Source organism: Mastomys coucha, chromosome Y (assembly GCF_008632895.1).
Source record: "Mastomys coucha isolate ucsf_1 chromosome Y, UCSF_Mcou_1, whole genome shotgun sequence".
Taxonomy (NCBI): domain Eukaryota; kingdom Metazoa; phylum Chordata; class Mammalia; order Rodentia; family Muridae; genus Mastomys; species Mastomys coucha.
This window is the reverse complement of record NC_045031.1, coordinates 125,186-149,595: the sequence shown is the minus strand read 5'-3', so window position 1 is coordinate 149,595 and position 24,410 is coordinate 125,186. Positions and strand designations below refer to the sequence as shown.

Here is a 24,410-nt window from a genome sequence, read left to right as displayed (position 1 = left end):
AAAAAAGGAAAAAAAAGTAAACTAAACACCACAGAATTAGTCATTTCCAAACAGATATGAAAGAAACAATTGGATATCTTAAAAATATGACACCCAAAAATGAGGATAGTGTCTGTCAGAGTTTTTGACTAAAAATGCTTTGAGTAGATTTCATGCAGGTCTTCAGAGTTGGCAGGATTTTTTCTTCATTTTTGTTTTAATTCAGATATTTTATATCTCAGGGTGGCCTGAAACTAGATATGTTAGCTGGGGATGACCTTGAACTTGTGATTCTATTTTATTACATCCTTGTCCATGTGCTACTATATCAGGTCTTTGTGTTGTTGGATTAATCTCAGGGTGTGATCCTTGAAAAGCAAACGCTTTGACAACTGAACTGTATATCCTACACTTTAATTTGGTTTTTATGGACATGTAAGGATTTGGGTTTCTCCTTTTGTTTTGTTTTGTTCTGCTTTTCAGATCTTTTCTTTTTGTTGTTTTGATACATCTGCATTTGCAGTCTCCGTAAGGGTTTTTTTTTTTTTTGTGCGTGTGAAATTTGTTTGCTTCACAAACACAATTGTGTCATTCTTTGATCCATAAGAAAGAACAACTTAAAAACATAGTGGTGAACCTATTTCTACTTCTGTTTAGTTATGATTAGTATTCTGCAATTATGTACTATTGCCTTAAGATACTGATTTGCTCATTTTGTAGTTCTTGAAATCACATTTTCTTATAAAATTTATAAACTGTGTCAAGACCTGACATCATGAGTATAGACTGTTTTAAAAGTTTTAATAAATTCATTTCATATATGATATTTAATGTATTGTTTTATTTTTCCTTTGTTTGTGTGGCAGTTTTAACTTTATGATAAGAACAGCAAGAGATATTAGTTCATTACTAATTTTTGATAGAAATGTACTTAAAAGGTTTTCTATAAACATAGAATTATCATGAAAAACACTCTAATTTCTTCATTCTTTATGTCTTTCAAGAGTTATATTTAGAATATAAATTTAAAATTTAAATTAATATTTTTGTTATGTTACTTTTCCAAAGTCTGTAAACAACTAACACTTTATTGCTTGATAAATTTTTCTCTTTTAAACTGTTTATAGGCTAAAATGCATTGTTATGTAATATAATCTAGACATGAATTAAAATATATGAGGAGATATGTATAGATTGTATGGAATACTGCATCATTTTGTATGAGACTTTAGAATCTGTAGTTTTTTATATTCCCATGGGTCCTGGAAGAACTCTTATGAGTAGTAAGGGATGACTATATTGTTTTAATTTAAATGATTTTTGCTTTCCTGTTTTGTTTTTTTGGAATAAAATTTTATTGTTGTTTATTTACTGTTAAACTAGGGATATTTATACTAAATTATGTATTATCCTATTTTTTTCTAAATACCTGTTTCCCTTCTATTTCTTAGAAGAAATACCATTCTGCAAAAGCAGCCTATGAACAACTTTTACAAATTGAAAGCCTTCCATCACAAGTCAAAGCAACTGTATTACAACAGTTAGGTACATAGAAACTTCATTTTCATTGTTAATTTATAAAGTTATATTAAATCTTGCAAAGTGTTCTTTGCTGAGGAGTTTATTTTCTTTTAGATATCTCATGTTGTAGAATTAAATGTAGCAGGAATATGTTCTTTTATATATATTAATACTTTTCCTGCATTCGTTTAGAACTAGTGTACTTTTATTTATTGTTGAGCAGTATTGCACATTGTTACACTTACAATTCTTTAATGTGGCTTTTTCTTTTTAAATTTCACTAGTATCTCCTACAACTAAACCAGAGGATGACAGGGCTTGAATACTTTTCTATGCTTCATTTTTCCTTTCTTTCTGTTTTAAGAGTTGATTGAAGTAATGGAATTTACATGACTATTAAAGTTTCATCTAATTTTTTTTAAAAGATTTATTTATTATTATACATAAGTACACTGTAGCTGTCTTCACACATACCAGAAGAGTGCGTCAGATCTCATTACAGATGGTTGTGAGCAACCATGTGGTTGCTGGGATTTGAACTCAAGACCTTTGGAAGAGCAGTCAGTGCTCTTACCCACTGAGCCATCTCACCAGCCCTATCTAATTATTTTTTAAAGATTTATTTTATTTATTTTATGTGTATGAGTACACTGTAGCTGTACAGATGGCTGTGAGCCAAGAAGTGGGCGTCAGGTCTCATTACGGGTGGTTGTGAGCTACCATGTGGTTGCTGGGATCCAAACTCAGGACCTTTGGAAGAGCAGTCAGTGCTCTTACCTGCTGGGCCATGGCGATAGCCCCCATCTAATATTATTAAATAGTATGCTCAATTTTAAGACATTGCTTAAAAGTTACAGAATATCTAATCCTTTATTTTCTCCAAGAAGTTTTATAGTCTTAATATACAGATAAAAGAAGAATGTTTTCATATACAGTTTGAACAGGTTTAAAAGTTTTAGCTGATCTACCATTAACATTAATCTTTTTTATGTTACTATTGATAAGTTTCTTCAATACAAATAAAAACATTCCTTTGTTTGAGTTGTATTTTAATTAAAGATAAGCTGTATTGAGTTGAGTCAAAACTGAAACACTTGTTTTACCTGAATGTTTGTTGTACCTTTTATTTTTTTACTGTCGTTTTTAATGACATGTTAACTTCGTTATCATGAAGGAATTATTTGTTGTATCCTGAATACCACTTTTACGGGTTTTATGTACCTACAGGTTTTATGAACTCTAATATGTAACCTGAAAGTTTGTTTTTTTCTTTCTTTTTTTATCAAATATTGTTATATTTAGTGTATATGTAAAAGTAGTTAGTGACCACAAAATGTTGGGCCTCTTGTATGTTTTTTAAAGCTTAATTTAAACAAATTCCATTGATGGTAGTACTTTTTTAAGAAAACATTTAATTTTTGTGAGTAGGTAATGTACATATGTGTTCACATGCCTGTTACAGTGCACATGTGGTAAAGAACAACTTTGTGGAGTTCTGTTCTTTTGCTTTTCCATGGGTTCTGTAGACTAAACACACTACACTGTAGTGAATCTAGTACATTTTTAATTGTTGAACCATGTACATGGTCCTAAAATTGTACTCCCTTTGTTTTTCCAGGTGCTAGAAGTTTAATTTAGGGCCTCACACATGCAATGCAAGTGCTCTACCAATAAATTATATGTGATATAAACATCTTTTAAAGATTTATACATTGTAAATTATTTATTGTATGTTTTATTATATTATATAATGTTTTATAAATGTAGAATAGGGTTTTAAAACTTCTTTAAGCATGTTCTGATCTAAATATCAATTGATCTTTCTTCAAAATTAAATATAGTAGCATAGAATTCATAATTGATGAACTTTCTCTTTTTATTTTTATTTTTTAAAGTTTAAAGGTCTTTGTGTAGCTTTGTCTCTCCTGCAACTTACTTTGTAGTTCAGGCTGACCTTGAACTCAGAAATCTGTCTGCCTCTGCTTCCTAAGTCCTGGGATTAAGGCTTATGGTACCTTCATCTAGCTGTGGTTTATACATTTTGTACCAGTGATGTTCTCTCTGTTTTAAAAAGTCTCTTTAATAGCCGGGCGGTGGTGGCGCACACCTTTAATCCTAGCACTTGGGAGGCAGAGGCAGGCAGATTTCTGAGTTTGAGGCCAGCCTGTTCTACAGAGTGAGTTCCAGGACTGCCAGAGCTACACAGAGTACCCTGTCTTGAAAAAACCAAAAAAAAAAAAAAAAAAGTCTCTTTAATAACTTTGAATATCCTTTTTGGTGAAATAGGCTTTTCTACAACCTTTTTGTACTTCTTTGTTTTAGAAAAAGTAGGATCACAAGTAAAATTTAATATTAATTTTTTTTTTCTTCATTGTATACTTGAGGAGGAAAACCTTTCCCTGTTGGGTATATTATTTTTGCAGTAGGGTCTTACTGAGTAACACTGGCTTTCCTGGAACTAGAAGATGAGGCTGTCACTATATTCAGAGAAATACCCCTGCCTCTGCCTCTAGAATGATGGATTAAAGACAGTATCACACCTATTAGTAATTGTAACTTGTAAACTATAGGTTGGATGCACCATAATATGGATCTAGTAGGAGACAAGACCACCAAAGAAAGATACGCTATTCAGTATCTCCAGAAGTCATTGGAGGAAGATCCTAATTCTGGTCAGTCTTGGTATTTCCTTGGAAGGTAAGGCCAGATTCTTACACTGTCTATAGTTGACGTACATTTAAAAATTGGTTTACTAATATTATACCTGACGATATTTTAATTTCAATTATAATAACTATTAAGAGGTGAAAATGAGTAAGTAATGAATTTCTTTTCTTTGAAGTATTTTTATTTTGTTCATTAAATTTTATTTTCATATTATATTCTGACTTGATTTGTTTGATAGTATTTATTATAGTGGTGAAACAATGTCTATTTTAAATTCTAGAAATTGGTTTATACATTTTAGTAATAAAAATTTGTACTTGTCATTTCTAGCAAATTGTTCACCTCCCTGGAAAATTAGTACTAACTAGTTTGGTGATTTTTTTTTCATAGTACTTAGGGAATTCATTACTTACAGATCACAAATTAATGTACTAATGAAATCTTTAATTATAAAAATGTTAAATTAAGTTTAGCAAGATGGTCCGCAGGGTAAAAACACTTGTTATTCAATCTTAGAACTAGTGTTTAATGTCTGGGCTCTGAATGAAGAAATAGAAGTAATCAATGCATGAAATTTATGTTCTGACTTTCACACATGCTACATGGCATACAGGTGTGCAGTTTTACATACAAACACACTAGGTAAATAAAGTTTATAAAGAAGAGGAAAAAATTTTAAACTTAAAAATTGTAAAGGAATGTAGAAAATAGGGTTTCTTTTGTTTGAGTTTGAACATTGTGTAGAGTAAATAATACTTAATATTTAATACTGATATAAGTTAAATTTCTCAAATAGGTTTTTTTCTTTTATTTTTGAGACTAGGGTTAACTTTGTAGTCCTTGTTGGCCTGAAAATGGTCATGTAGGTCAGGCTGGCCTTAAACTCTCAGAGATCTCCCTGATTTTGTCTCTAAAATGCTAGGATTAAGGTTTTATTGGCCATATCCAGTAACCTTGTAAGATGTTTATATTTGTATAATTTTTTCTGTAACCATTTTCAATCAATGTTTTAAAATTTAAGTGTAATTATATCATTGACTTCTTTCCCTTTCCTCTATCCATCCTCTTCTGCATTCCTTCCCTCCAGTCTCCCAACTTATGTCCCTCTCAGATTGATGCCTTTTAGTTCTTTATTGTTCTTACATATATTCATATATATGCAAATATATAAATAAAACCGGTATCCATTTTTATTACATTTGATTTTAGGGCTGACCATTTTGTATGGATAATCAGTTACGACCTTACCCTTAGGAAAGGCTTTTTCTCCCTCTCTCTGTACTAATTTGTTGTTTGTAGTTCTTTGTCTAGGAATAAGGTGTGGTGAGATCTTGTATTGATAACCTTTTGTGTACTGTATGGAGGCAAAACGTGGATGGTAATTAGCAAAAGGCAGGAAATAGAAGGTGGGAGTTCCAGTAGAGAGATAGGAACTCTGTTAGACTGGTACAGAAGGATTCATCACCTGGACTCTGAGAAGTAGGACGTATGAAACAGGACAGGTAACTAGTTATCCACGTGGCAGAAATAGAATACAATAACTGGGTTATATAAGTTACAAGATAGTGAACAAGCCAAAACTTAAGGCCTGGATATTGTACATAAATAAACTTCCAAGTCGTTATTCAGGAATTGGAGCATGGGTAGAAAAGCCTGAGGCTACATGATTTTTTTTTTTCTTCCATGTCTAATGATATTACTATTGTTCTTGTCTTGTTAGCTAAATCAGAAGTTAAGATTTTGTGTTTTACAATCTTTCTGTCCTTTTTTGCAACATTCCTGAGTCTTACATACGTGATTTGTGTTGTATCCATTAGGACCATGCTCCTCACAGTCTGTTGATCCCTGTATTATGTGATTTTTTTTTCTTGTGTAGTTTCTTCTTCATTTTCTGTAAAGAGAAGCTTGTTTGATGATACTAACACTTATCTGAAAGCATAGGGTTAAGTTTTAGAATGCAGTTGGTAATCATGCTTATCACATGAGCTGTGGTCTTAGGCTTTCTCTCTCTAAGATTCATGTGCTCACTAGCCTTAAGCATGATATCCCTTCTATTGAGTTGGGCCTTATGTCCAATTATTCAACTGGTTTTGGTGTGTTTGTGTGTGTGTGTGTGTGTAAATATGTATACATATATGTATATAGCCACTAATATATGTTTCATTATTGAATCTTAAGGGATATCTTGCCACACTGAGTACCATTGTGCTTTTATTTCATTTTAGTATGAAAAATTAGACTAAGAGCTAAACATTTTTGGTTTGCAATTGATAGTTTGTAGAATTACTGTTAGCCTATTTAAATGACTTGAGCTGTCAATATTTTCTTTTTGTTTTAGATAATATGCTTGGATTTGATCTCTAACAAGTTTTACTAGTCTGAATTGTACTGTTTCTCACATTTTCTTAGTCAGATAGTCTGTTTCTAATAGATTGGGTTATATAGTAATTTTTAAAACTTCAAAGGAGTTTTAGTTTTTGTGTTACTATATTTTCCTTTAAATCAAATAAATTACATATGAATTAATTAATAATTAATACCGGTAGTTTCTTGTTCAAAAGTTATTTGGTTATTGTTTATAGTTCATAAGAAACTATCATGGGACATATAACTTAATTCCAGTACCCTGGTTTTTTAAGATTGTCCTTGGTTTATGAAATTCTGTAGTTACTATTTTGTGTTTATATAGTAATCTCTTTCAGAGAAAGTCCAGAATATGGGTTATTCTGTGCAAATTATATCATGTGAGAATACCCTAGAGGTACTTAGAGAGTTTGTATTATATCTGCTCTTACGCTTGATTATCTAGTGTTATTATAAAGATGACTTCCTGAAATAAGAACTATTATAATAAAGAAGAGAATCACAACTAGGAACACAAATATGCACAGGCTGAAATAGCTTCTGCTATATTTAGAGACCAAAGGAAAGGTTAGTGTCTTATTAGAACAATGAAATCCACACAGTTCTCTTTTTTTTTATATAATTTTCTTTTTTTAAAAAGATTTATTTGTTTATTTATGTGTATGAGTATGCTGTAGCTGTACAGATGGCCGTGAGCCATCATGTGCCTGCTGGGAATTGAACTCAGGACTTCTGCATGCTCAGGCCCTACTCCCTCCAACTCTGCTTGCTCTGGTGTAATTCACTGTAGCTGTCTTCACACACACCAGAAGAGGGCATCAGATCTCATCATGGGTAGGTTGTGAGCTACCATGTGGTTGCTGGGATACGAACTCAGGACCTTCGGAAGAACAATCAGTACTCTTACCCGCTGAGCCATCTCGCCAGCCCCACACACTTCTTTATAAAAGAAGTCCTGTATATTTGATGACTAAGGAAATTGGGTAAGTGGTGATAACCTAGGAGCAGCATTTACTGTATGCAGCTACTCTGTCATACTCAGAAAGTGTTGAAGTCAATTATTGATTTGAAGATTATCTTAAACATAGACTAGGCTTGAGTTTGTTGGTTGAGACATGATCTCAGTATGTAGCCCTGACTGTTCTGGAACTCACTGTGTAGACCAGTCTGGTCCTGGACTCACCAGCCTCGGACTCCCAAGTGCCAGGATTAAAGTTATATGCCACTGATCCTGGCCAAACCGTTTTAATGAAGGTAGTTTTGGTGAGAATGGTTTCTAGAAAAGGTTTCCCTTAAGTGTTCTACCTTTCTTTCCCATGCCCACTTAATTCCATTTTCTTGAGACATTTGTTTCTACAGATTTTATAGGTATTTTGCCTTTTGTTTTTACTATATAGAAATGGAAAGATTGTACATCCATTTAATAGAGTAATAGTAATAGAACTTACTTCATCAGCTATTCATGAAATAGAATAAAGTTTTCTTTAAAGAAAATTAAACTTTTGTGACATACCATCTAACTAGATTTTGGCCATTTACACTGACTCTACAGTAATAAAATTTGTATGCATTTCTTCACTAAATGGTTTGCAGTCCCTACAGCTGCCTCTATCCACCATCTTTTATTTCCAGTGTACAAAATTTAGCTGTTATTTGTGCTTATTTGTAACCTTCTTTTATGTACTCTATGTTTACCAACTCAATTGTTCCAAATTAAACTTAGTAATTTTAATTTTAGTATCACATTTAGCTAGTTCTTCAAATCATAATTGTCATTTAAAAATTTTTTTCATGCTGTTTTAGCCAATTTTAAAAATAATATATAGCAATTTCCCCCCTGATCTATGGTTAAAAATGACTGCTCTCATCTAATCAATTGTATGAATTATTTAATCATTAAAATTGTTCCTTTTTAAAAAATTATATACCTTTTCTTACTTGAAATATACCTAAATATATTCTGTCAATCCAAAATTATATTCATTTTATACTATTTTGGTGTATACATTGCTAACATTTTGGTTGTTTCTGTATGGTGTATCTGTGTTACAGTGTTCAGGTAGATGTTTGTGTACTTGGAATGTGCATATGCTTGTAGAGGTCAGAGATTGAATTTGGGTATCCTCTATTTCCCTTCTGATTATATTTTGAAATATTGGACTCTGAATCTCATGTCACTAGACTTTAACAATCAGGTAGCATTGATGTCATGGAAGGACCCATCTCTGCATGCTTTCCTCCTCCATTCTGGAATTATAGATGCTACATTTTTTTTATGGGGGAATTTTTGCATTGGTGCTGGAGATCTAAATTTAAGTCCACATTTTTACATTGCAAAACACTTTACAGACTAAGCCATTTCTTTATTGTTTCTTTAATTTAATCAGGTATCTTTGTCCTGCCACTTGCCACAGGGTGATTAAAGAAGTGTTTATGATATATAAATATAAAAATTTCATTGAGGAGCCTTTAATTTGTTCGTAATGATACCAACATACTTTTGGTGTTTTCTGTCATTCACCAGTCATTCACACTGCTTAGAGTCTGGTTCTGTTTATTGTCCCTTTCTTTCACAGATAAAGTTATAAGACCATAAAGTTAAAAGTATAAAGCATTATAATCTGATAACGATAGACTTTTCTTGTTTCTTTAGAAGTAACATTTTGATCACAGCACTCAGGAGGCAGAGGCAGGCAGATTTCTGAGTTCCAGGCCAGCCTGGTCTACAGAGTGAGTTCCAGGACAGCCAGGGATATACAGAAAAATCCTGTCTCAAAAACAAAACAAAATACAAAAAACAAAACAACAAAAAAATAGTGTTTTACTGCTTTCAGTTAATTTCAAAGGGAAAAATTCATTACCAAAGTTCTGAACAGTTAATTTTTATGTAGATTTAAGCTATTGCAATGTTGGAAAAATGTTGTGGAATTACTTAAGTATGGGTTTGTATGTTTTGTCCTTAAAATAACATTGAAAAAATAGTCTTTCAGTGGAGGTCATTAATACAATGTGTTAGCAGATCACTTACTAACAATTGAAGTATATATCAGAATTCTTATATAAAATTAGATCTATGTAATGTCATGTATTCATAAAAGCTAGTTATCTTCCCCCTTTAGGATAAGTCATTTTGGCAAATTAGTTATGCATTGATGAGATTTTTATCTATAACTGTATTCCCTTTTAGGTGTTACTCATGTATTGGGAAGGTTCAGGATGCTTTTGTATCTTATAGACAATCCATTGATAAATCAGAAGCAAGTGCAGACACATGGTGTTCCATAGGGTAAGCATATCTTTCTTTCTTTCTTCTGCAACACACAAACACATACACAACACACATTTTTAAATGATGTTCGGGATTCATGGAAGACACTGCAGTAATATAAAACTAATCAGTTAATTTTTACAATTGTTATAAAGATTATTTTAATTGTGTGTGTGTGTGTGTGGGGGTCTGTGTTGTCTGCATGTATATTTGTACACTATATGGATACTTGGTGCCCACAGAAGGCAAATGAAGATGTTAGATCTACTGGAATTTGAGTTACAGATAGATAGTTTTTGAGCTACCATTCAGGTGCTGGAAATCAAAGCTGGGTTCTGTGCAAGAACAACCAGTGGTTTTTGCTAAAAAAGATTTATTGATGTATTGATTTATTCATTTAGTGTGTGTGTTGTATACACTTGACTGCCTGAATGTATATATTTATACAATATAATTGCATGTGCCTTGGAGGCTAGAAGATGGTGTTAAATTTCCCAGAACTGGAATTATAAATAGTTTCTGTCAGAGCTGTTACGTGTGTAATGGGAACCAAATCCAGGTCCTCTGCAAGAGTAGCAATTTCTTTTAAATATGGAGCCATCTTTGCAGTCTCTAACTCATGTATTTAAGACAACAAAGCAAACAAACTGAAAAACTCATTTTTCTTTCTAGGGTGCTCTATCAACAACAAAATCAACCTATGGATGCCTTGCAAGCCTATATATGTGCTGTACAGTTGGATCATGGACATGCAGCAGCCTGGATGGACTTAGGTATTCTTTATGAATCTTGCAACCAACCCCAGGATGCCATTAAATGCTACTTAAATGCAACTCGGAGCAAAAGCTGTAATAACATCTCTGCACTTACATCAAGAATTAAGTTTTTACAGGTAATCTCTTAAGAATATTATAAAGGACAAATTTTCTAATATAATGACAAATAGAATGATGACTGAAAAGTCTTAAAATGATTTTTTCTTTAAGTTATATTTGTTTTATGTGGGTGTTCATATGTATGCCATGGGACTAATTTGAAAGACAAAGTACAGTTTGTGAGAGTCAGTTTACTTTTTTCACCATATTGATCTGGGGATTAAATTTAGGTTATAAAGTTTCCCACTGAAGCATCACAACAGCTCCTTTATCTGTCATTGGATGTTAACTTGTTTTCATACTATCTTCGTATCTTAAAGTAGTATTTTTAATTTTAGTAAGATAGATAGAATTTAAAACATTTTTTCACTTGATATGATATTGTGATGCTTATCAGTTTACATGCTGTACATTTTATTAGGCACTTTTTAATGTTATTGTCATTCTAAAGTTATAATTTCAAGAAAAAAGAACATGAACTTTGGTTTTTATGTTTGGTTAAAAATTCATGGGAAGTATATGGCAACTTGAAAAGTTTGAGGATAGCACTGTTCTGATTCTCCTAAATATATATTAGTTACTCTCTTTATATTTAAATATTTTCCAACTCCCCCAATTCACAGTAATATTTCTGTAAGAATTAATTACCTGTAACATTGAGGTAGATTTAGTGAACTTTATCTTACTTAAATAGGCTTGTGTTAAATTTGCTTTTTACATAATTTTTCCTAGGCTCAGTTGTGTAACCTTCCACAAAGTAGTCCACAGAATAAAACTAAATTACTTCCTAGTATTGAGGAGGCGTGGAGCCTACCAATCCCCGCAGAGCTTACCTCCAGGCAGGGTGCCATGAACACAGCACAGCAGGTGAGAAGTTACCTTCTGTAGGTGCCCAGCTTTTAAGGTTTTTTTCTTTACAGTCTATAGTAATCAAAAACTTATTATACTAAATAGTGGATTAGCCTCTTTAAAATGTAAAAATATTTAAATTAAAATATTTAATTGTAAAGTAGTTTTAGTTCAAAATGAGACTCCCTTTGAGGTGGGAAGGTACTTGGTATATCAGTTTAAAATCTTTATGTAACTTAATGATTTGGAAGCAATTTTTACTGTGAAGAAGTGTATTATTAAAACTTTGTTGTTGTTTGTTTTCAAAGAAGCTATATATTTGTCCAGTGATAAATACAAATAAATAGAATGATAACTTCTTAAAAACTTCTATGATTTGTTAGGCTTACAAAGCTCATGATCCAAATATTGAACCTGTATTCAACTCTAGTCAGATACCAGAGCAATACTTGTTGTTACATATGCTTATGATACTGAAATTAAATAAGCTTTCCCACTTCTACTACAAGAAAATAACTATTCCAACAAATGTGTAGCAGATACATGTAGTTACTTAGTCTCTGTGTGTTGACCTCTGAGACTAAAGAAGTTTGTCTTTTATAATCTTCAAAGAGTGAACTATCCATGTTCGTTAACACTTTCATTTGTTGTTTTCTTATGGCCATAAAGTAGTTTTTCCACCACTGTTTATTGATATTAAAATAAATAAAATGCTTACTGTATAATGGACAGTCTTAATACTACTTTGAAACATAAGACATAAGTCTCTTAAAAATGTTTGGAAATGTATGTTTAGATAGTTTCTTAGTACCTATATTTGTAAATATTTCAATTAATAATTATTGTCTCATTAGACATAGTTGTATATAGATTTAAAAATGTTCCTAAATTTAAAAATGTTCCTAAATTTTGAAATAAAATTTTTCCAGAATATTTCTGATAGCTGGAATAGTGTCCAGACATCTTTGCATCATTTAGTACAACAGAAAGTTTATACACAGTGCTTCACAACACAGAAATTACAGGTATGAAGAATTTTTTATATATATTCATCTTAGAGGGTTAATTAAAAAATTATGTGTGTGTCTGTTTTTCCTTATGTATTATTTTGTTGTGCTAAAGCATAATGACTTATACTAGAAAGGGTAAGTATGTGTGTGTATGTCCAAGTGCATGCACACAGATTTTAGAGAAGGGAACTGACCTACAATTTTACAGGGGTAACAGTATATTATGGCAGTGAGGCAAGGTGGCAACAAACAGAATACTGATGGCTCTCATTGTGAATAGCAAGTGGTGGAAGGAGAGAAAGTACACTGGTGCCAAGATGTTTGGGAATCTCAAACCCTGTCCTGTGACCTACTTCCTACAACAATGCTATACAAATAAATCTTCTTAAACAATGCTATCAGTTATGAGTAAGTGTTTAAATGTCTGAGAGACTGTGATGGATATTTCATTCAAATTCCCACAGTCTGAATTATGTCTGTGTACCATGTGCATGCCATGTTCTTGATGAATCCAGAAGAGGGGTTTAAGAGGTGGGGAAGAGGGTGGAGCAGAATTCCTAGAACTGGAATTTAGAGTTGTGAGCTATGTTATTTGTGTTGGAAGTTGAACCTGGGTACTATGGAGAAGCACTCACTGCTTTTAACTGAGCCATCTCTGGAGCTTCTGTGCTCATTTTTATTATGTGGTAATTATTACAATTTTGAGGCAGTTTAATGAATTTTTTTAATTTGAGCCAAATTTCAAAATAGAAATTGGAAGTCTTCTACTATACAATAGAAAAAAAACTGTAAATTGCTTTTTTTAAAAGATTATTTTTACTTTATGTGCATTTGAGTTTCCTGAATATATATCTGTATACCTCCAGTATGCTTGGTTTCTATAGAGGCTAGAAGAAGGCATTGGTTCTACTGGAACTGGAGTTTCAGGTGGTTGTAAGCTGCCACATGGGTGCTTGGAATTAGATTCTGGTCCTCTAGAAGAGTATTATCTTTGAGATATTTATCCATCTCTAAATTTCTGGTTAATAATACAAAATATTCACATGATTTTCTTGAATGTCAAGGCAAGTTTTCTATAAAAACCTTTTCCTATTTCAACTATATTTTAAAAGACCTACTTCTTTGTGTGTTTGCACGTGCATGCACATGTATGTGAATGCCATGTTTATGTAGGTGGAATTAAGGTGATTGTGAACTGTCTGACCTGGTTGTTGGGAATTGAACTCATGTCAAGTGGAAGAATAGCAATGTCGCTTAATCTTTCCAGTCTCTGAAAATGTGTTGTGTTTTGTTTTGCTATCTTTTGTTTTCTGACACAGAATTTTTAACTATAGTTCTATCTGGCCTAGACTAACAGGGATTCTTCCTCTGCTTCTCAAGTGCTGGTATTAAAGGCATGTACATCACATCACACCTGACAAAAGTGAATTAACATAAATCTATAGATGAAATGCACCAATCATTTCCCAAATCATACAAGCAAATTTTCTTTTTGTGTTTGAAGATGAGACAAACAAGAGTTGCCCAAGTACAAACTTTTGGGATTCTCTTTGGTTTTCGAGACAGGGTTTCTCTGTATAGCCCTGGCTGTCCTGGAACTCACTCTGTATACCAGGCTGGCCTCAAACTCAGAAATCCCCCTGCCTCTGCCTCCTAAGTGCTGGGATTAAAGGCATGCGCCACCACTGCTCAACTAGTTTGGGATTCTTAATGGACAACCAATACCTGACACAGCACTTCCTATAAATTTTGTTCAGCAACCATATGCCCAGAGCACCTAGATTGTGTCAGTCTGAAGTTCACTCTGCTTGTTTTGTCAGGTGGCTCTTTCTTTGGAGGCTATGGTACCTTTGGCATATCCAAATTTCTAGAAAATAGTACTGTGGCAGGAAATAATTATTTTATGGGAAATGGAAATAATGGAAATATGCCTTATATGTCACAAAACACTTGCATTCTACCTCATAACTGCATAAATGTCACTACAAGAGGGCATTGGAGAAAGCAACTGTTTTAACTCTGCTCAGGTAAAAGACTGGAAGTTTGTAGTTTATCTTCATTTGGCTGACTTTGAGAAGATAAAATAATTCAAGGAATGGTTTTAGAACTATTGTTAAATAATTCATAATGAGGTAAGTCTACAGGCTTTGTTTTCTATCATAAACACAAAATACTCATCTGTACCTTCTGGACTCAGCTAAGCCATTTTGGTTTTCACTTTCTTGACCAAATTCAGTAACTTACAACAAAGATCTTCAGTTTTTCATTGTAAAAAAAGAATCTGTATTTCATGTCCAGTTGTATGCTAATATGTGTCTTCTGAGCATGAATACAAAATGTGTGTTAGGAGAAGTGCTTATGAACTTTAGTATAATTTTATTTTCTATATGAGATCAGCATTGTGCTAGGTTTATTTTAGTGTGAGAAGAGCTAGTCAGTTGCAAGCTACAGTAAATTATGAAATGAACTTCTTTGTAATCTAAAGTTTTTGAACCTTATGGGAATTTACAAAGAGAGAAAAAGACTTTGAAAAAGGCCCTTTGTTGTTGTTACAAAGATGAATGGTCAAAATGAGAAAGTTTTGTGAATGTTTTCTTTTCTGAGATAGTAAGATTTTAAAGGTACTGATATACTAGGTACTGATATACTTTTCCTCGAATGTTATTCTTGGGCTATACTTTAGAGTGTTTTAGCTGTAGAGAAAACTTTGTAAGGATGTCCATGTTCATACTGTCTCTCTTCACATCTGTATTTTAAGACTTAAGTATTTTATATATGTGAGTTCAATGTAGCTGTGTTCAGACACACCAAAAGAAGCTATGAAATCCCATTACAGATAGTTGTGAGCTACCATGTGGTTACTAAGAATTGAACTCAGGACTTCTGGAAGAATAGTCAGTACTCTTAACCACTCAGCCATCTTTCCAGCCCCTCCTTTCTACATATCTTAATTTCTTTTAACACTTTGCATTAGGGTGATGCAGTCTTCAGTAATTAATTCATTTTTCTAAATTTAATCTGTACTTAACACCTTAACTTGGAGCAATCACTGATGTTTTTATTGTTTCTGGAGTATAGATTTTCCAGAATATCACCCTTGTTTTTATACTATGCCATTTTCCTTCCAGATTGACATCTTTTACTTGGAAATCTACATATAGTTTACCCCACCTTTTATTTATAGTTTTAATTTTTTTTTCTTGGTGGGACCATTTATTATCCTGAGTTATGATGCCACTAAAACATTGACCATTGTAAAGATGTATTTACTATTAAATCTAAGTACATTGTAGCTGTCTTCAGATGCACCAGAAAAGGGAATCAGATCTCAATACAGATGGTTGTGAGCCACCATGTAGTTACTGGGATTTGAACTCTAGACCTTTGGAACAACAGAACAACAGTCAGTGCTTTTTTTTTTTCTTTTTTAATTTGTTTTACTTATTTTATGTGTATGAGTATATGGTAGCTGTACAGATGGCTGTGAGCCATCATGTGGCTGCTGGGAACTGAACTCAGGATGGCACCTCTCGCTCCACCCTGCTCTCTCTGGCATAATACACTGTAGCTGTCTTCAGATGCACCAGAAGAGGGCGTCAGATCTCATTACAGATGGTTGTGAGCCACCATGTGGTTGCTGGGATCCAAACTCAGGACCTTCGGAAGAGCAGTTCGGAAGAGTGTTCTTACCCACTGAGCCATCTCACCAGCCCCAGTCAGTGCTCTTAACTGCTAAGCCATCTCTCCAGCCCTATAGTTTTAATTCTTAAATAATGGCCTGTCCTATGGATATGTAGTTTGTTAGTCTTGCCACTGGTTACTTATATATAGTCAGTCATGAGTTGACAGTTAATATCGTTCATCTGGAGGTTTTAAACCAGTGGAATAAATACCTAGGTATTTTGGCCAAGCTAAACAGGATAACTTTAATTTTATAACTTTACCAAACTCTAGTAAACATAATAACATTTTGTGTCCTACTTTCATGATGGATACACTATTTCTAGAAGTGTCTACACTGTTTTGGAATTCAATTATGCTTATTACGGATCAGTGACACTTCACTTTAATTTTTTAAATATTTACTTTAATAGTAATTTGCACGTGCATATTATGTGATCTGATTAAGTCTACCTTCTATTCCCATTGAGAGATACACTCCCTCCAGAAAAAAATTGGGACTGTTCAGTACAACAAGCCTCTGAGTTGTACAATAGGATTTTCATTCCAGCAAATATGTTTTCCTTGTGGACATCTATTTCTTCTAGTTCTTTACCATTGTTCTTCACAGTTTTCAATAATTACATTTGAAACTTTCTGGGGAAAGGATATGTGAGGTCCCATAAACAGCTGAACCCATCATAATCTCTTCTTTCCTGCATATCCACCAGTTGTGGGGCCAAGAGTGTGTTTTCTTTCCTAATTTGCTACCTATGCTCCAGTAGATGGTCCTAATTTGGTGGTCGTAGTGGTGATGATGGTGGTGGTAGTGGTTGTAGTGGTGGTGATGATGATGGTGGTAGTGGTGAGTGCCTCTCAATAGGTTTCAAAACAAAAGCACATGAAGTTATTTGTAGGGGGAAATAGGGTGGGGCAGAAATGGGAGGAATTGGAAGGGATGGAATAGAGGGTAGACTTACTCAGATTTAATATGCATGCATGAGTATTAAATAAAATAATTATTAATCATCTACTGCCAAAAAGAAGGTCGTCTGATGAGCATTGGGGTTACACAATGGATATAAAGAAATGATTTGCATCTTGTGCAGCAGGAATTAAGTTCAGTCAAAAAGAAGCTAGGTATTCATACATCAACTATACCCGTATTGTTTTCTTAATCTTGCCAGTCTAGCCATGTTGTAAATTTCATGTTTCATAGTTGGGTACCATAGAAGAACATTACAGTACTGTCAAAGCTAATCATTACAAATATGACTTGCCTGTTCACTACAAGATTGATTGTCCAGGGTCCCACTACTCAGATGTAAGGTGTTTTCAGCAGTCTTAACTGTCAGTTTCTGGAGAGTAACTATATGCTGTGACAGCATGTGTACTGTTTTTGTTTTGTTTTGTGGGGACTGATGGTGCTATTGTGATGGAATGCAATGATGTGCAACTTGAAGAGTTAAACCATACTTGGAACTGGTCTTTTTAAGCCATGATGCCTGGGTAGTAGGTATTGTTGGGTTTCCACATGGGTTGAAGAGGTCTTTAGTGTTATTTATCCCCCTGAATACTCTCTCCTTCCATTTCCACCTTACTTAACTTTTCCTGTTCTGTTATTGGGCTTTCCCCTTTCCCTTTAGTAACGCTTGTGTTCTGTACCCTTTTTCTTGAAGTTTCTCATTATGACCCCTTATTAGTTTCTTGCCTTTTATGGGTATTTTAACTGAATCATGTATATCTAACAAGTCTAAGCTAGCATCCACATATAAGGAAATTTGTACTGTTATTCTCTCCAGGTCATGGTAACTTTGTTCAAAAATTTTTCTACTTCTTTCCTTTTACATCTGAGTTTCATATTTTCATTTTTATTTTACAGTGAAATAATAGTTATTTGTGTATATGAAGTACATTTTTATTATCTGTTCATTTAGTGATAGTCATTTAGGTTGTTTCCTATCTATTGTGACAACAATGTACATGGATGACTCTTTTAAGTATATGCTACCTCATCTTGTAGATTGGTATCTAGCTTTTTAAAATAACTCCTCCCTGATTTTCATAGTTGCTACACTAGTTTGTATATTTCCACCAGCATTTCTCTTTATTTATACCCACCCAGCATTTGTTGTCTCTTTAATTGTTTATCCTATGCTTTCTGATTTGGATGAAGATTAAATCTAGAAGTATTAATTATCATTTTTCCTGCTAGCCAAGTTTGTTGAACATTGAGAAGAAATATTTCTTGGCCACATGTATTTATTGTTTTGAGAACTCTCATTAACTCCTTGCTCTAAAATCTTTGCCCTTCTTTTTCTTTGTAATTTTTATCATTTAAAAAATTTTAGATTTAAATGTATTTTGAACATACTCTTCCCATCTGCCAATTCCTTCCAGATATTTTCCCTTCCATATCCATCCAACTTTAAGATGCTCCTAACCAAACAAAAACACAATACAAAACAAAATCCCTAAAACCAAGAAAACAAAATAAAAGCCCCTAGACAAACAATAACAACCAATCACTAGCCAAATAAGAGCATACAGACAAAACAGTGGAGGGTATTATGTATTGGTCAACTACTACTCAATTTGAGAGAGAGCTGTTCATTACTATTTGATAAACCCAGTGTCACTCTATTGTTGATTTTTCTCTCTTCCAGCAGTTACTAGTTCATTTATTAACCTTTACCCTAGTGGGTGAATAGGTATTCATTCTTCTTTTAAAAAACTGTAACAAGAATGAGTATAATAAGCTAAAACAAGAACTATCACATCAAAGTTGGACAAGACAATCTAACAGAAGGAAAAGACCCAAAGAAAAGGCAAAAGAATCTGAAGCTGATTCTTTCCCACATTCAGGAATTCCATAAAAACATTAAACTGTAAACCAGGATGTTTGCACATAGAAGAATCTAAATAAGTCCATGCCCTAATTTTTACTTGACTTATTTTCTTAATGTTTAATTATCTGAGTTCTTTATGTATTTGGCTGATAATAAAGTATTTTCTCATTCTGAGCCTGCCTTTTCACGCAAATGATAGTGTTCTATGCTGTATGCATGTAAGTCTCATGCAGTATTATTTGTCAGTTGTTGGTCTTAGTGCTTGTTCAGTAAGGTCCTGTTCAAATAGTCCTTGTATATTTTCCATTACCTTATCTATCCAGTTCAGATTTGAGGAACATTGAGTTTCTTGATTCATTTGAAGTTGAGTCTTATACACGTTGAGAGATAAGGACTGAATTTCATTCTTTCTTCTACAGGAGCTGTCCAGTTTGACTAGCACCACTTGTTGAAAATGATACCTTTTCTTCAGTGTGTATGTCGAATGTTAAACTTTTGCATATTTTTTGTCATTTCTGGGTTCTTGAAGAACCATTATCATTTTTATGGTTCTCTCCATGTTAGTGTGTCAAGGGTAAAAGATGCTATAGCTGAGTCTCTGGCCTCCTTACCACAAATAAAAGATGGCCACATTTAGTACATTTCTTTCTTTTATTCTTTCCCTTTTTTCTTTTTTAAATGGTGTGACTTCAGACACACCAGAAGAGGGCACCGGATCCCATTACAGATGGTTGTGAGCCACCATGTAGTTGTTGGGAACTGAACTCAGGACTTCTGGAAGAACAGTCAGTGCTCTTAACCACTGAGCCATCGCTTCAGCCCTAGTGAATTTCTTCAGTGTTGTTTTCCTAATAGTTACCTTCCAATGTAAGAAAAAAGAAGGCTTTTATGTGAGTGAATATTTTCCTGTGTATTAGTTTCTGCACCATGTGTGTCTTGATACTGTCAGAGGTCTAAAGCTAATGACATTGGATTCCCTGGGACTTGAGTTACAGATGGCGATAAAGCACCGTTTGGATGCTGGGGACTCATGCCCTGGTCCTCTGTAAGAGCAAGCAGTTCTTTTATCTGCCAAGTCATCTCTGAAGTACTATGACTGCCACTTTTTGTGAGAAGTCTCATTTTTGTGTCATTTTTGTCTTAGTGTACCTTTTTTCTGCATTAGCTTTTCTATGTGGATTTTAATACATGTGTGATCTTTGTGTTTTTATTTGGTTTAATGCTTAGTTAATCTGTTAAATATACAACAAAGTCTTAACAATTTAAGAATGTTCCCCCTTTATTTCTTTAAATATATTTATTACATATGTTTAAACATTTAACTTGGTTTTGTTTTTATTTTGTATTGTTGCCATCAGATATTGGGAGTTTAAATATATCCTACTCTGATTTCTAGTTTTAAAAATTGTTTTTTTAATTAAGTTTAAAGACCAGCTTATCATCATTATACTGAAGTCCATACATTATAAGTCTTTTCTTATGAGTATTCAGTTTGATTGGAGAAAGAGATCCAAATTTATTATCTATTCTCCAGATTTTTACTTTCACCACATAATGAAGGTGCACTAAAGGAATTTAAACTTCCTTGGTCTGGGAGATGGTGTCATAGGCCTTGGTTAATTCCAGCACTCCAGAGGCTCAGCTAGTCAGATCTCTCAATTTGAAATCAGCCTGCTCTACAAAGTGAGCTCCACTTAATCCACTACATATTAAAATCTTGTTCCCATACAATTCCTAATGCTTTTAGTCTGTGGCCTGAGAAAAAAAACTTGTGTGTGCTTATTATCTGATTATGAAAAATCTTGAAGTTTTCATAACATACCTACATCTTTAATAAGTGTTCATTTACATAATAAACAATCATTTATATAATAAGGATATAATTAAAAAATAATTTAAAAATAATTTAGTTTACTGTTATTTTACGTTGAGAATGTAACTGTATAAGAAGGAGTTGTGAGCTGCCATGTGGATTTTGAGAACTGAATTCCAGTCCTCTGGAAGAGCAGCCATTGCTCACAACCACTGAGTCATCACCACTTCAGCCTTGATTTTTGTTGTTTTTTAAAAACAAGATGTCTTCGCCAAGCCCTGGTTATACTCATGTAGATCAAGATGACCTTGAACTCAGTGAAAGTCACTTTTATAATAACAACTTTTCCTTTGTATCTCAGATTTTTGCTAACTGCAGGAAAGCATTCTAATTCTTTTTTTTTTTTTTTAGCAGTATCACTATATTCTGGTATATATAAAAACCAATATCAGGGCTGCTCAGTGCACTTTTGGAGCAGGTTCCAGCATCCACATGGTGGCTTACAATTATTTTTAATTCTTCTGTTCTGAAAATCTGATTCTTCTGGCCTCTCTTGGTACTGCATTCATATGGTTCGCATGCAGGCGAAACACACATAAAACTTAAAAATAAGGAGAAAGAAAAAACAGACAAGTAGCTAGGGCCCATATTTAAGAGACCAGAGAGCGTGATACAAATACAGCATTTCTAAATATCGTCTCATAAATTAAACAAAAATATATTTGTTAGTATATGTAATTTACAAAGTTCAGATAATATATGTTGTATATTAGATTTATTAAAAATTATAATTACCTCTTAGTTTATCTGTGTTCATAACTGTAATGCATATGTATTGTAGCTTAAGTCTATTTAATAAGTATAGTATTTTTAATGTGAGAGTGTTATACGTCAGTATTGAACAATATGAAGTTCTCAAATTTTTATTCAGAAAAAACTGGGGAGGAACTCTTAGTAAATAGAATCAGATCAAGTATCCAAGTTTTACTCTGAAAACTTTAAAATGTTGATTATGGAAGTGTCAGAAATATTTTATTTATTAATTGTTTATTTTTGGTGGCTTTAACATTTTGTCATTATGTACATGAATTTTATAATATTTAAATCAAGTTTTTTTCTTTCTTTTCCTAGAGTCTTGGTAGACAACCTCCATTTCAAACTGAGTCTGCACTATATCTCCAAGCAGCTAGCACTAGTGATCAGAATCAGAATGGAAATCATACTCAGCCTCAAAATTCAAAGGGGGATGCTCAAAACCACTTCTCCTTACATATTCCTACCTCAGAAGAACAAAAGATCATTAACTTTACCAAAGAGAGCAAGGATTCAAGAAGTAAATCTTTGAGTTCTAAAACAAGTAGGCAAGATAGAGACGCATCTAATACCTGTGTTAATGCAAAGGAGCATTCTAATCATATTAATCAGATCTCATCAGTTCCTATTTCCAGCCTTAATAATGAAGATTCTGTGTCACCAAATTTAATAATTCTAGACAATCCTCAGCTTTCTGTCTTGGTTGGAGAAGTTATTGACAGTGTGGACCGTGACACAGGAACTTGTGATAAAGTCAGTAATGTTCATCCAGCCATTCAGAAAAAGCCCAATAATCTTTCTGCTTCTTCACTCTCTTCAGCTAGTTCCACAGAAACACTTTCCCTAAAGCTCACTGAGCAGACACACAGTCCTCACAGTGGATTACACACAATTAATGGAGAAAGGCATGAGAACTCCGAGAGTTCTGTCAGTGTTAATGTTGGCCTCAGACCTAGACCTCAAATCATACCATCAATGTCTGTGTCCATATACTCCAGTTCAACAGAAGTTCTGAAAGCGTGCAGGTTAGTGTGTTTAAAGTTCATCCAAAGGTGGAAATGATTGACTCTGTCTACATAAGAAAGCATGAAATATAACAGAAAAAATATTATTTTTTCTTTGTACAATGTGTGAAAGACTACAGTTAGACAGGAAAAAAAGCAATTTCATATGCAGGATGTTTTTTCCTTAGGCTTAGATGTTGATATATTTCATTTTTTGTTTTTTGTTTTGTTTTGTTTTGTTTCCTTTTTGTAAATGCTGTCAAAGATATGTCTTTTTCTAATACTACTATCTCTTATTGTTTATTAGAATTCATAGCTGTAAATCTGAGGGTAAAATTGGCAGTGTTAAATCTTATGTGGTAAAGAAGTACGAAGCCTTAGACATTCCCTCTTCCAAGTTCTTATGTTTTCTTTTCTTTAGGTTTTTGATAATCCTTTGTTTGTTTGTTTGTTTTTTCATCTGCTAAGGCAAAGCTTTTCTTGCATTTGGGCTAAATTTTAAAAGGGTCGAAACAGTTGAGAAATCACTAGCCATTCTAGAGGAATTCTGTCAGAACTGTGAGATTGAGACCATAGTAATTTATTTAACAGGTTTTATTTTCCTCCCACAAAAGGTGATAAAGAATAATAAACAATCAGATGTATTTCTTTATATTGGGTGTCACTAACTTCTACAAGGTACCTTGTACCTTAACTTACTTTCAACTTCTGGTAGGCAGTCAAGGCCTCTTTTCAGAATATCTTGGGAAACTCTGGCAAACAACTCAAAAGTGATTCATAGTACTAAATAATTATGGTATTAGATAGTGTGGTTCTTCATGGAGTAATGTCTGCCCAAGTACCATATTCATTAAAAAAATGTGTGTGTGCATGCGTGCGTGCATATGTGCCTCTGTGTGCACATGTGTTGCTAGTAGTTCCTTTTAAAGTTGTAGTAGCATGTATTTAAATTTCTTTAAGGAAGTTCCTTGATTCTGAGTTGGCTGTATTAAGTAAATAATTTGATTTAGCTATTAATCCTGAACCATCCCTAAGAGTCATTTTATTAAAATTTCCTTCTTCTGTTTGGCTGTGTTAGTTTTGTTATAAGACATGTTCTTGCTGTTTTGCCCAGGCTAGTTGAAGGACCACAGGTGCTTACCTCCATTCTCTTCTCTATCCAGCTATTATTTTCTGGCTATTATCAGGCTTTATCTTTTTTGCATTTCTATCATGATTCTTTGAGATTCATAGAAATTCAAATGATTCCATCACTCATGGTATCTTTCCTCATCTTTATCTGTCTTGAACTGTGCATATTTTTATTTTTCCATTGTTTTACATTTATATAAAAGTAATTTCATTTCAGACACGCTTATTCTCTGGTTTGCTGCCCTATTCTCACTTGATATTGTTATAAAATCAAACTTTTGGTACCATGATAAATTAACATAAACATTTTCTGAAATAATTAAACATTGGACTTATATAATTATATAAACTCAAAATAATGTTTATTACAGACATTTGAGATACTTTATTTGGTAAAAAGATAGCTACAATTTTTACATAACATAATTTATATGAGTTAATAATCAGCCACATGTCTACTGTTTTTTTTTATATTAAATTTATTTATTCATTTCATATCCCAATATCAGCTCCCCTCTCCTCCCAGTACCTCCTCACATAGATACTTTCCCCATTCCACCCTCCCCTTCTCCTTTGTGAAAGGGGAGTCCCACTCTGAATGTTAGCC

At 33.3% G+C, this 24,410-nt stretch overlaps 1 protein-coding gene across 6 annotated transcripts in view; it reads left to right on the top strand.

Moving 5' to 3' along the window:
- The window catches only part of LOC116096502 (histone demethylase UTY), a 126,041-nt gene that overhangs the window by 63,791 nt on the left and 37,840 nt on the right, over positions 1 to 24,410 (top strand). For all 6 annotated transcript variants that reach the window (XM_031378400.1, XM_031378371.1, XM_031378380.1 and 3 more), the window contains exons 9-15: positions 1,431 to 1,524; positions 4,071 to 4,197; positions 9,719 to 9,817; positions 10,472 to 10,691; positions 11,407 to 11,541; positions 12,453 to 12,548; positions 21,987 to 22,693. In XM_031378400.1, coding sequence (XP_031234260.1) covers positions 1,431 to 1,524; positions 4,071 to 4,197; positions 9,719 to 9,817; positions 10,472 to 10,691; positions 11,407 to 11,541; positions 12,453 to 12,548; positions 21,987 to 22,693 — 1,478 coding nt within the window. The remainder of the gene's footprint in view (positions 1 to 1,430; positions 1,525 to 4,070; positions 4,198 to 9,718; positions 9,818 to 10,471; positions 10,692 to 11,406; positions 11,542 to 12,452; positions 12,549 to 21,986; positions 22,694 to 24,410) is intronic.